The following is a 13799-nucleotide window of genomic DNA, read 5'->3' as shown; positions in this document are numbered from 1 at the left end:
TTAGGCTGTTGGAAGACATGAAGAAAACTTTCTCTTAGTCTGCCACATTTGACTTCTTGCATTATGCATTTTCCCCCCCCAGTTTTTTCATAGCCTGGCCAGCCAGACTGGCTTCACCATGTGTATTAAATACACAGCTTTCCTGTCTGGTAAGACTCAGACTCTCAGGTCTAAAACTGACCACACCAATCGCAGCCTGGATAGTGGCAACTAAAACTTGCATCAGTGCAACCCATAATGCAACAATGCTTTTCTGTTACCATAGGGTCTAGATTGACGCCACAACGGAAAAACATGGTAGGCGATCATGGTAGGGGGCCTACCTGGTTGTGTCTCTGCTGCTGGTTTGTTCCTGTTGGAGGGGAGTTTTCCTCTCTATTGTTGCTACATGCATGCTTGGGATGAAGTACTTCTGCAAGCGACTGTTCACCATTGCTACATGCTAACAGGAACAGTAAATTCCGCAACATTAAACTGGGTTTCATTAGAGAACATTTGATCAATTCTAATAAGGCCATGTAATTGAATTACAATAATTTGACATTTGATTTGGAATCTGGCTGCACCATTGGACTGACTATTTCAAAGTGCCTTAAAATATAATAATTGAACATAAAATAGGCATTTTTAATATGCTGAAATATCAGAGTTTTATGGAGAGTGCTACATGAAATTTTTAGATTGTTTGCGTTTGTTTAGATGGTCTGTGATGAAAGTTAAGTTACACATTTGATTATTTGGATTCTGACCACTAGAGCTGCAAAAAGCATTAAAATAAAAGAAGCAGAGGCAAATGGTAAAGCAATTTGAGGAGATATTTAAATCCAAAATTTAAAGTTTAAAGTTGAGCCTGCCTTTCAGTTCATCCAGACTGCTGTGCCCTCATAATGGTGAAAGTAGAAAGGCTTGTTGGGGCACTTAAGGCCTCTTCAGGCTCCATCTCTGCAGAGGCTGGAGGAAGTACACTCATTTAAATTCCCCCACAGATTCTGTCAGGTGTCTTTCTTGTTTTGCATCTCTGGCTGACTTAGTTTATTATTTTTCTGTGTTTGTGGATCAATTTTTGCATTTGAGACCTTCTTGAGTCTCTCTGGGATTGTTTGACAGAACAATTGTACAGCTGTCTTAGTAGTGAAAAATTGTGACAGCTTAAGTTCTGAAACCTTTATGCACACCAGGAAAACATATCCTCCACCTCCAACAATAACAAGGATAGAAGCTTGTAGCTGATGTCTGTTCTGGTTTATAACACGGTTTTTTACTTATCAACTTCTATAACATCAAATATGTGCTCTGACTGTGACCACCACGGAGGGACATGATTGAATTTAAACTTTAACTCTGAGCATTGATTTTTGGTTTGGAGGAGATCATCCTGCAGATTTATCTACTAAAGAAGTTGGAAGGTTTTGTTAGGTAAGATTGCCTCTTTCAAACTACAGGCAAACTTTGGAAAGCAGAACCTTTCCTAATGAATCAGACACCATTTCTGATATCAAGACTACGTTTCTTAGGTCAAACTGTAGCCCCGCCCATCTCCATATCGCAGACCTGCAGACTGAACCAAGGGCAGGCTATTCAGCCTAGATGCACCAGGGTTCTACAGCCTGACTCGGATCCAAACCTGCAGACTCTTGATAACGTAACCGTGGTGACCAGTGTTATTTCTGCCATTTATCAGCTGCTTTGTGATTGGCTCGGACTGACTGATGGCAGCTTGACCTTTGACCTCCTTGAGATCCCCTGACGTCATGCTGAGTGGAAGAGAAAGGTGCTTTCTTCGGCAGCTGATTCTTCTCCTGATTTTTTTTTTTCTAGTGAATAGAGTTTTTAAGGTGGAAAACAGCATCAGCTGCCATTGACACACATAGACCCTCCCACACACACACACACCCATTGAGATATTGTGTGTGTTTTCCAGTAAAGCTTTCAGCTGTAATTAAAGCTCATCACAGTTTATTAAAGCGTTTGAAATGCAGCCACCTGATTGGCTGCTGGGCTCTTTGTGCGACTGCAGCTGCTGCTTCCTGGTAATTTAAGAAATGCTCATGTGTGAAGACATGGCAACGTTCTGCTGAAGACTGAAGACACCTGCATAGCCACCTAAATGGGCTCCAAATACCTCTGAATGCCTCACATATGGAGTACAGTCACAGCTCCTTAGGATTATTAAAAAAAATATATTCTCCAGTTGGAAGGACACAGTATTAGTGGTAAAGCACATCCAGCAGGTCTTCAGGTGGAACCAATCAGAACCACGAACCATCACCAGAAATCTGTTTGACACCAAACAGTCATACAGTATGTGCCATGAAGTTCTGCGAAATAATTCAGATATGTCTCAGATGATTAAGTATACTTTTCTGTCTCCAGTCATACATGGTGGATCAGGTTTGAGACTCCAAATGAAATAAAACAAAAAACACCCTCATAATGAAACATGGTGGTGGAAGCATCATGCTGTGGAGTTGCTTTGCTTCAGATGAAATTGGGTTTTGGATGAAATTGGAGCTGCTGCACCATCAGAGACACTCTTTAAAATTTCTTTGAAGTTATTATAATTTTTTTTTCTTTTATCCAGAGCTGAAATAATTAACAGCTGGAGCTGCAGCTCTGACCGCATAATGACGCCATGGCTCGTCCCATTACGTCAGCTCCTCGTCAACAGGTGAGTAATTACCGCCTCGGAGGCTCTTGCAGCTGAGAGCTTTTCTTAATAAGCAGTTAATGAGAGAAAGGAGCTGCTAATCTGCAGCAGCAGCTGCCTCACACACTTCATCAGCATCAAACTGGGAGTTAAGAACCAGTTCAACCAAAGAACCGGGTCCATTTTAATGCATAGGACAATCTATAAGGTTATGTTTCTTTAAATCTGGTGGAGCAGGCAACGTGGAAAACCAATAAACAATAAAATAAAATAAAGTAAGAGTAAACTAAGTAGAATAAAACTAAGAATGTACAAAAAGATGAGGCCTGAAATCTGACCTATAAATCTAAACAACTAGATCATCTTGAAAAGTTCAAGAGATTTCCATTAAAATCTAAAACTGGATTCATTTAAGAGTTCTAGCTCTTAGTCCCAGAATGTCCAGTTCACAGATAAGGTTTCATTTGACACTGTAAGTTGGTTATAATGTCATAAAGTCAGGGTGTTTTTTGTAGCTCCACACGCCTTGAACCAGGTTAAACTAGCAGTAACATGATATAGTTTTCCTAGAATTGTCATTTTTATTTTGATTCAGTACATAAATATATGATAATAAAATTCTACACAGACTGTTAATATTCTTGTTTCAGGAAACATCCCATCTGTGAAGGAGCTCCATCAATCAGTGTAGCACGGTCACTGGCAGCCTAACAGAACAAGCATCATTTCTACTCTAACATTCATGGAAAAGCTTTGGTCTCCACCCCAGTGAACAAAGCTGCTTTTTTATTAAGGGATAGGCTGAACTGTCATGTTTGTGGCTGAGGGTTTCTGTTTCATCAGGAAATGTGAAGATGAAGTTAAGCATGCACTCACACTCATCAGTATACAATGTAACGGAGAAATGACACATCCCTGTGGTACACCTCTGAATGGGAACTGTTAGAAATGGAGGAGTGCCCGTTTCTGTTTCTATCAGTTTTCCAGAGGAGAGTTTATCAGCCACCGTATTTAAAAAAATATCCTATCACAATGGGCCTCATGCAAGAACTGTTTGTATGATCAAGTTCCTCTTAGATCATGCCTACACGTGATTTGGGAGAAAAATTCACATTCACCACTTGCATTAATTTAACTCTCTGTCACCACCTTGGATTTATTATTCCATTAAAAGTAAAATGAGTTTTATGGCATCATTATTCTGACAAAAGTCTACACAGGCAAGAAGTAGTCCAATGAGCAGCTTTACTTCATAGGGCGCTCATAAACTACCCCTGACGATCATGTTTAACATGTTAGTTGTGTAAATAGAATACCACAGGGCCCAATATATCAGACACACGAGTACTTGGATATATAAGGAACTCAGATTGGAGCAAGATGGGAGGAACTGCAGAGTCTGTAGGTGTTGCTTTGTGAAGGCAGTCGGAAGCGGAGTGGAGTGGTTACCAAGAATGTGGCTTTTTGGGTCAGTCTGAAGACCGCAAATGTCTGCTTTGATGCATGTATGGTAAAGATGGCGTGGCGAGAAACATTTTTGGGGATTTTTTTTTCTGTTCTCGGTCTTGTGTTTCTGGCAATTGGAACAATCTAGGGGCTGAGGCTGATGACGTGTCAAGAGCAAATGAGGACGCACAAGTATTCATATCTATAAACAACCATTAGCTAACTGTTGTTGTTAGCTTAAGATGCTGGATTAGTATAGTGTGCTACAGGAGCTTTCAGCCTGTGGCAAACTCATTCCTAATGCATAAAGAAGCAGCTATTATTACTGGATAGAACAAAAAACCCTATTGGCCTGTATAGACGGTGACATGCAGGGACATTTGTTTTCTTGACTCTTCTTGTACATGTGATACATTTAATACCAATATATGCTGTTAATTCAATTCAATTCAGTTTATTTATATAGCGCCAATTCACAACACGTCATCTGAAGGCACTTTACAGTCACCAGATCATACAGCCAAATTAATTCAAAGCTTTCTAAGGAAAACCAGTTGATTTCATCGACTTATTGTCTCGAATGCAATCCCTCACACAAAGCATGTTTGTAGCGACAGTGGAGAGGAAAAACTCCCTTATAACAGGAAGAAACCTCCAGCAGAACCAGGCTCAGTGTGAGCGGCCATCTGCTGAGGCTGACTGGGGTTCAACGAGACAGAAGCAGAGATACAAAAAGCAGCTGTAAAAGGCGACCCCGTCCAGGAAACACACAGCCAGGCAGACGAGCTCCGAGCCAACTCCCATGTCAGAGGATGAAGAGATCACATCCAGCCAGTCACGGTCAGAGAAACAGGACTACACTGGAAAACAAGCCGTTAGAGATTGAACTGACACATTCTGCAGAGTGGGAAAATAGAGATAGAATGAAGCAGAATTATGAAATAGTGGTCCCCATGTCCTCCAGCAGTCTAAGCCTATAGCAGCATAACTATAGAGATAGCTCAGGATGACATGATATGAATCTGTGATTGATTGTTCTGGGCTTTCTCAAGGATCAAGATGTTTGTCACAAACCATCCGAGCTTTAGAAATTGAATTCTTGAACTAAAACTGAAATTAGTCAAACTTAATTTTATATTAATTGAATACGGTTTTTATTTTGTTTCACAGCATTAAATACAGTTTCAGATTTCTAAAATGTAGGGATCCCCAAGTGGGGAGGTCATAAGATGTTTTTTTATTATTATCACCTCTGGTATATGGAGGGCCAAAATAGATCATGAGAGAAGGAGATGTTTGATGAAGTAGATATAACATTTGCCTACTTAAATTAATACATGAGTCAAACTGTAAAAGCAATTAAACAATTAAATACACAATAAAATGCATAAATGCCTCTTTAAAAATCTATATAACATTATTAAAGAATTAATTATATGATATATATATATATATATATATATATATATATATATATATATATATATATATATATATATATATATATATATATATATATATATAATTAAAATGTATTTATATAAAAATGAATAAAATTACCTCACTCCATATTGACTTTTTGGGGCCAAAGGCTGAGATGTTAAAGGAATAGTACACCCAAAACATGACTAGCCTTCATTTTCTACTCACCCCCATGCTGAACAACACTCTGGAGTACTTTTTTGATATCTCAAATGCATCTGGAGATCTGGGAGGCTTCTTGCTGTCTGCTGACATTCAAATAATGGAGGTGTATGGTGCCAGAGGCAGAAAGGTCCATAAAAGTCCACAAAAAACGAGTCAATATTCCTCCATACTGCTCGTCCAATGTATTCCAAGTGTCCTGAGTGGGTAGCGTCCAGAATTTACTCGAAACGAAGTCATTTAGAATGTTTTTAGAGCATAAACAGTAGTGTATAGGACTTCCTCAAAGCGCGCGCATGCGAGGTCACCGAAACCGCGGCAGACCAAACCAGATGATAGTGCGCATTCAGCGTCTGCTCTGCCGATAATGCAAGCGTAGAAGAAGAAATGTGCTGTTTACCTGTGCAAAGAAAGAAACAACGAAAGAATAAAAGAAGAACAAAGAATGTCTGAGGACTTCAGTGTTGAGGAAGAGCATGAGCTCTTTGCCGAGCTGAATGCGCACTTTCATCTGGTTTGGTCTGCTGCGGTTTCCGTAGACTCGTGAACGCGCTTTTAGGAAGTCCTATACACTACTGTTTATGCTCTAAAAACATTCTAAATGACTTCGTTTCGAGTAAATTATGGACGCTACCCACTCAGGACACTTGGAATACATTGGACGAGCAGTATGGAGGAATATTGACACGTTTTTTGTGGACTTTTATGGACCTTTCTGCCTCGGGCGCCATAGACCTCCATTATTTGAATGTCAGCAGACAGCAAGAAGCCTCCCAGATCTCCAGATGCATTTGAGATATCAGAAAAGTACTCCAGAGTGTTGTTCAGCATGGGGGTGAGTAGAAAATGAAGGCTAATCATGTTTTGCGTGTACTATTCCTTTAAGGAACCACTTTTTCGGGGGAAATAAGGGATTTCAGTTTATGACGTTACAAGCTTCTGCCCATAATTTTGACCCTGCTTTTTGTACATCTTGACAGCAATTTCAACATTCAAACGACTTCTCTCGCTGCAGACCTTGCCCACCCTTTAATGTTGGCTGTCTGCTGAAACCCTGTTTTCTGAATAAGGCTCCATTAATTTGAAACTTTACTTGTTTAACCTGCAGGCAGGAGTTTCATTTCCATCATTTCTCCCTGGAGATTTGTTAATTGAAAAACTTTAATTACGACTGCCTTCAGAATGAAAGAGCGCTTCAACAGCAGTTTAAGATGTAATTCTTAATGCACTCGAAGATTATTGCACTTATTTGGAGTAGAATCTTCTCAAAGCAGTTTATTAATCTAACAGAATCTACTCTTGCTTAGTATATAAAAAATAAAAACAAGATTAAGATTTGGTTAGATAGACACTTTTTAAAGAGCTGAGTCTCCAAAGATCAGTTTCCCGGTAAGCAGAAATAAGCAAATGTCCTATCAGTGGCCAGAGCAGAATGAACTGAAGGACCATACTGAGCTGATTAGACGGGTATGGGGTACTGCAGGCTAACAGAAGAAGCCAAACGACGCCCATTCCAAAGGGGTGGACCCGTTCGTCCATTTTTGTTTTCAAAAGAATAACAAGGTTTTGTTGGGCTACTGTATAAAACCTCGAACTCACTGCCATTCCTGACATTTTGGATTGAAAAAACTTTCTGGATGGGAAACGAAAAATCTTCAAACTTGGAAACAAAGTCGAGTGCTTTGCCTTTTTTTTAAATGACTGAGAATCTTCAGCAGCAGAGCATACTGATGCACTGACCACTGCTGCAAATGGACAAAAGCTCTAACCAGGAGCATTACGGAGGCCAGGGTCCACTGCACCACACAGAGGATGCATGCTTTCCAAAGATGCCCCTGGAATTGTTTGGCCCCTAAGATATAACCCAAGATTTTTTTAGAAATAAACAATATTTCTGAGCTTATGTTAGTAGAAATAATTCTTATGTATGACATATGGTCATAGAGTTCAGAAAAACATATAAAGGCTGACTATTGCGATTATAAAACTGTTTGTGATTGACCCACATTTTCCTGACTTCCTTCACAAAGACACCATCTTTACAAAAGCATATCTCCTGTGAGCGTTGGTGGCAAATTAATACTGACCAATTTAATTATGTCCAGATGAAGTGTCTGGCTAACCAAGAATCCAATAACAACAAATTCTGTCTCATTTGAATTTAAAAGCAGACCATATTTCTTTAAGACATACCTGCAGGCTATATAACTACTCTGTTTTCCCAGGATTTATGGACAAATAAAGAGGAATATCATGAGCATAACAGGGAATGAAAATTCCAATTTTAATTTGGGGTTCCAATATGAACACGGGTAAAATGTCAATATGTATTTGGTCCAACTGTCTGGTTTAATTCTAGGTTTTTCAGTGATATTGCTTTTCTTTTTTTGTGTTGTGTCTTTATGTCCCCTGATATTTCATAGATGTCCAACCCTAAATTATTCAGCGCATCACATTGCCTGTTTGTTTGCTGAATACTTCTTAGTCTGTCCTATCAGGTCCTTTGTATCCTGCATTCCAGCATTAGGTCTTTTGTGGTTTAGACCCAGATTGTCACTGAATTTAGACACGTCTAAGTCTTCAATGTAGATCAATTCCTCACCTCTGCTCTCTAACATGGAGGGGAACCTTTTGACCACTGGGTCACCAGAGCCTTTACATTAGTGAGAGGCCTCAGCTGGTTTATGGAACACCTGCTGGCCCCGCATGCTGATTCAGGAATCGACCTGTGAGTCTGCTGACTTCCACCTCACATGCTGTAGGACGCTTTGGTTACTGCCAGATATCACGCCTCTATTTTCCTCTGATGGCCACTCAAATCTTCTCTAACTCTCTCCTTGTCTCTCTCAGAAGACACAGAAAGTTTTTCTCAAACAGATTTTATTCAAACCAACAATTAAAAATAGTTTCATGGTGTTTACATTCAGAAAGAATCAGCTCAGAAAGATCGGAACATTTCACTCAGCTGACCAGAGATCAGCTTCTGTACAGCATCAAGAAGAGGAGGGGTGGAGGAGGGCGATGAAGGCTCAGCAGGACGTGAAGGTCTTCCAGAAGAAGTTCTTGCATCCAGCCTTTCTCTCTCGGGGTGCGAGCAGCGGCCCGCTGCTGGCAGCCCGCTCCAGGTCCAAACGGATGTCCTCTGGTTCTCCTTCGGGGAGAGTAAACCCATCCTCCTCTAGAGCTTCGTTCTCCATCTGCAGGAGGTCAGAGAGGAGGAGCTCTGCCAGCGAGGAGCGAGACGTTTCCTGCAGAGACACAAAGGAGACAGATTAGACCATAGTGCATTGGATCAGAATGCAACAGGGTCCTTTCTGGAAGTTATTGGTTCAACAATGAGACTCTTATGTTCCTGAAGCTCCTGAGACCAGAAGAGACTCCAGACAACATCTTATCCAGCGCTCATCAGATCCAGGAAAATGTTAAAATTTTTTCTGCCCCTTCAGCCAGTTTGGACATCCTATGCATTTTACAAGAACCTCAGAAGAAGACAGGATATTTGAATCAGAAAGTGATATCTGGAGTTAAGATGTTTGGATGGAGACAACATTTCTAGTAAGGATTAAGTGATCTAAGAGGAGGAGAGCAATTATAACACTCCCTGTTATTACAGTTTTTCAGTGTAGTCCTGTTTCTCTGTGTGTGACTGGCTGGATGTGCTCTCTTCATCCTCTGACATGGTAGTTAGCTCAGAGCTCATCTGCCTGGCTGTGTGTTTCCTGGACGGGGCCGCCTTTTACAGCTGCTTTTTGTGTCTCTACTTCTGTCTCCTTGAACCCCAGTCGGCCTCGGCAGATGGCCGCTCACACTGAGCCTGGTTCTGCTGGAGGTTTCTTCCTGTTAAAAGGGAGTCTTTTCTCTCCACTGTCGCTAGAAGCATGCTTAGTGTGAGGGATTGCCTTCGAGTCAATTAATCGATGCAGTCAACTGGTTTTCCTTAGATAGAAAACTTTGAATGAATTTGACTGGATGATCTGATGAACTGTAAAGTGCCTTGAGATGACATGTGTTGTGAATTTGCGCTATAGAAATAAACTGAATTGAATTGAATTACCACATCCAAGAGCCGTAAAACCATTTAGTGAATTTTGTTCAACTATTGTTGAAATAACCTGTCTGATAAATGGAAATTTGAATTCACGTTATCGATATAGCGCCAACTCACAGCACGTCATCTCAAGGTACTTTAGGGATCATTCAACCAGACCATGCAGTCAGATTAGTTCAAAGTTTTCCAACGAAAACCAGCTGATTGCATCAACTCCACACCAATCGGTCACTCCAACTATTTGAAAAAACAAACAAAAACATGTTGTTATTTAAAATTTAAAAAAAATACAATTCAGAAAACTTTAAAGAACTTCTTCATCACAAGAAGGGTTTGAGAGTAACTCTCTTGTTTTCCCAGATCATGGGCTTCATATTTTTTTTAAAAATATTTTATCTTATTCAAATTTCATTTTTATTCAATTCTATTAAAAAATAACAGATTTTATTTTTTCAAATTCTAAATATTCCTAGATTTGTGTTCAAGTTTTTTTTCTTCTGTTTTTTCTTGTTTATGTTTTTTCAGATTCAGCTTTATGAATTTTTATTTTTATTTTTTTTTAAATTGTGTTTCAGAGGTTTTCCTTGAAGTGAGGAGGAGGAGTGATTTATAGAAGATAATTTAAAATGAAGGCAATACATGATACTACATATGAACAAAATAAATAAAAGAATATATTCAAACAAAAATTAGTTTAAAAAAATTATATGTAGAACCCCCCCCCCACCATCACCAATTATTCTGTTACTTCGGATCTGAAGTAGCTCTAGACTCCATAACCAATCAGACTCACGGGAATGTGTATATGATGAAATAATAATAAAAAAAAACAAACACAAAAAGAAAACTCATCATTATTCATGTTGTTAAGTAGGTTTATTAACAATATTTTTTCTAGGGTTATTTAAAATATAACATCTAAGGTTAAAATATTCCAAACAAATCAGGAGATATTAAGACTTTAAATCTCAGCAGGTGAAGAGACCCGAGCCGACTCAGTCAGGCTAGAGCTCCATCATTATGGACCAAATATAAAGATAACCGAGGATCTTCGATCCTGCTTTAGTCATACATTAAAATTAAACAAATCAAAAGTTTTTGCCTTATAATTTGTCTTTCTATTTTTAAGCAGTTTTTGTTCTGAACAAACATCTCATAATAAAACAAAGATTTGGATGAATTTTAGAATTCTTTGTCCTTGCATCTCATGTTTAAAAACTATAAATAAGAATGATATAAAATCTATTTGGGAAAACAAAATATAGTGTATGCTTAAAGTAGACATGTTAGGAAAGTCAAGACGTGCAAAGTTATTTAATTGGGCTCAATTTAAATGGTGCTCTAATAGCGGTTTGGAACCAGCAAAAATAGGCCTAAATAATCATCCTGAAAGAAATATTAAAGTATTATTTATAAATATAGTGAGATCCTCTCTAACCTGCTGGACTGAACTCAGGGACTGTTAACCCAGTCCCTGAGGGTCAGTGTCCTGCACCTTTTAGATGCATCCCTGCTTTAATACCTGAATCAAATAATTAGCTCCTTTGCAAAACTCACGAGTATTTGACTTCAACTGAGGAGGTATTAGAGTTATTTAATTCAGGTGTGTTGGGCCGGGGAGATATCTAAAAGTTGCACGATAGTGGCCCATGAGGCTCTGCCATAAGGCAACATTAAGAGAAAACAGAAATCGCTTCTGCCAAGTTGGAGACGCATTCCGGAGACTGGTGCATCTATGGGGTGATTATTGTTACAGTTTATTGTACGGTGTTTTTCCAGACATGCTACAATATTTAAATTCAGTAATTTTTTTTCTTTTTTTGATTAACTGCATAAAGATTGTTTGCAGTTAATCAAGTGTATTAATCTGCCCCACCCAGATATCTTTTTCATCACTATTTTTCATTAGATTGCGTGCATGCAGACTATCTCACCATCATTTGTCATTGTAGCAGTGCCTACTTCTCCAATCTATAACCAGAGAAATTAATGTGTGAGTATGCACCTGACTTTCAATTGTAGTAAATTTAAACAGCAGCTTTTTGGTTTGATGCAGGTTGTAAGGACTTACATTAGCTTTTTTTTTCCACGTATACATTTCTGAGCTTTGGTATTAGAATATAATCTATATATTTATAAATGCAAAATAGTTTGCACCTGTAGTTCTGCCCATACAATATGAATCACAACTGTTTTAAAGATCAGCTTTGCTCATATTTATTTAAGTTTTATAAATGTTTTAAAACATTTTATGCTCTGACTTGAGTTTTACAGTTTCCAGGTTAAATGCGGATGAAGTTTTAACTCAGGAACATTAATGTTCTTTTGGAGGTTCCTTAAAGGTCCAAAAGAAACCACAACTTCTTCAGTTTTTGCTCTAGTACTAATGTCCGAACCTGTTTTCACATCAATTAAACATAATATTCTAGGAATAAAAAACAACAGATAAACAATATAGTTTGTGTTTTCTGACGGATTGGGACATTTCTGAGATGAGAAAACATCAGAATGGATGGATCACAGCTGGTTTGGCTCCTGTTTGACTGAGGGAGCAGGAGATCTAGAATAAACAGGTGACAGTGTTATTCCTGTTGGAGAAAACGGAAATCTAAAGTTTTCCAAACAAACCAAGGAGGTTGCTCAGATTGAACCAGATAGATCAACATTTATCTGAGTCAGACAATGCTCTGGCACATTCATTTAGGGGGGGTTACTCCATGTTAAGAATGAATATTGAATCTAGAAAATATTGAAAGTTGATATATTCCTTTATTCCTCTGAAAATGATCAAAAAGATTTTTCTTAGAAGCAAAAATAGAGATTCTCTGACTGAATCTGGCTGTTGTGCAGTTTTCACCATGTTGATCAGTAAGAAAAAAAAAAAAAAAAAAATCACTGACTTTATGTCTGCAGGCCAAATAATTCAGCAGCTAAATCAGCAGTTTCATGATTTCTGGTAGACTGTTTTTAGTCTCTAAAACAAAAATAATGAATAAAATCTAAGTGCAAATATAGAATAAGAACAAATAAATATATAAATAAATAAATAAATACTTATTATTGTTTAAGTTTAAAGATGGTTTTGTCTCAGTGTATCGTATCATCGGACTTAAGGTGAAAAGCTGAAAATAAACTTTATTAGTAATGAAATAAGCTCCTTTATGGGGAAAAAATGAGCAATTAAAAAACAACAACAACAATAAAAAACAAGAAATATTGAAAACAGTTCTGATTTTCCGTGTTTTTATTTTATTTTATGTATTTTATAACTTTATCACGCCTTTATCCGAGTTTAAACTGTAATATAAAGTAGAGTTGTGTGTTGCGGTTGGTTCCCACCTGTTTGGAGCTCAGCAGCGGGGTCCGGTGCAGCAGCAGGCGCAGTTTGGAGTCTCTTTGAGCGGCGGAGGAGCAGCTGATGGAGGCGCTGAGGGAGAGGAGGAGCAGGAGGAGGCAGCGGAGGCTCAGGGAGGAGAACATCTTCAACATCTGTCTGCTCGTAGCTCGGCGGGTCTTCTGGGTCTGTCCCGGGAGAGAGCGGTTCTTATAAAGCCCTGCTGGCGTCACCCTGATGGACGGAGGGGGTGACTGATGATGATGATGATCATCATCATGTTTCCATAGTTTAGTCAAATGATCCGTTTTTAAGCTTCTCTTCGTGTTTCCTGCTAAAAGGTTTAATGTTTACCAACCTGAGGCCCGCAGACCCAGAGGAGGACGGTCAGAATGTTTAAATGGGAAATTATTCTGGCTTAAACATGTATATAAATGTACTCTTTATTAGACCATATTTATGAAGGACCAACTCTGCCATATTTAAAAATAAATACAGAAATAAATAAATGCTCAATAAATGTATAAGCATACAATTAATTGCCAACAAAAAAGTGAGACATAAATGTATATAACTCTTAATTAGCTTCTTTATTTATTTGCCTTTGTAATATTTACCTTATTTATTTTTCTGTCCTTTATAATCTTCAACTTTATTTTTTAATTACCAGCGGAGCTCCG

General features: G+C 38.5%; 1 protein-coding gene across 1 annotated transcript; it reads right to left on the bottom strand.

The window, feature by feature from the left end:
- Window positions 1–8600: 8600 nt before the first annotated feature.
- LOC119798496 (somatostatin-1-like) lies at window positions 8601–13317 on the bottom strand. Its single transcript, XM_038307997.1, has 2 exons — window positions 13125–13317; window positions 8601–8985 (listed from the first exon to the last, which is right to left on the bottom strand). Exons 1-2 carry the CDS (start codon window positions 13272–13274, stop codon window positions 8767–8769), a joined length of 369 nt encoding a protein of 122 aa, XP_038163925.1. The 5' UTR covers window positions 13275–13317; the 3' UTR covers window positions 8601–8766.
- Window positions 13318–13799: the final 482 nt, after the last annotated feature.

Source organism: Cyprinodon tularosa, unplaced genomic scaffold (assembly GCF_016077235.1).
Source record: "Cyprinodon tularosa strain WSP-4 unplaced genomic scaffold, ASM1607723v1 ctg627, whole genome shotgun sequence".
NCBI classification, from domain to species: domain Eukaryota; kingdom Metazoa; phylum Chordata; class Actinopteri; order Cyprinodontiformes; family Cyprinodontidae; genus Cyprinodon; species Cyprinodon tularosa.
The sequence above is the reverse complement of the archived record's forward strand: the minus strand, read 5'-3'. Positions and strand labels throughout refer to the sequence as shown.

Bases quoted from the DNA above. Each gene is read 5' to 3' on its own strand.
- LOC119798496 (XM_038307997.1), bottom strand. From the start codon at position 13,274: ATGTTGAAGATGTTCTCCTCCCTGAGCCTCCGCTGCCTCCTCCTGCTC. The intron at 8,986-13,124 runs GTGGGAACCAAC...GTGTCTCTGCAG, and splicing joins CGCTGCTGAGCTCCAAACAG to GAAACGTCTCGCTCCTCGCT.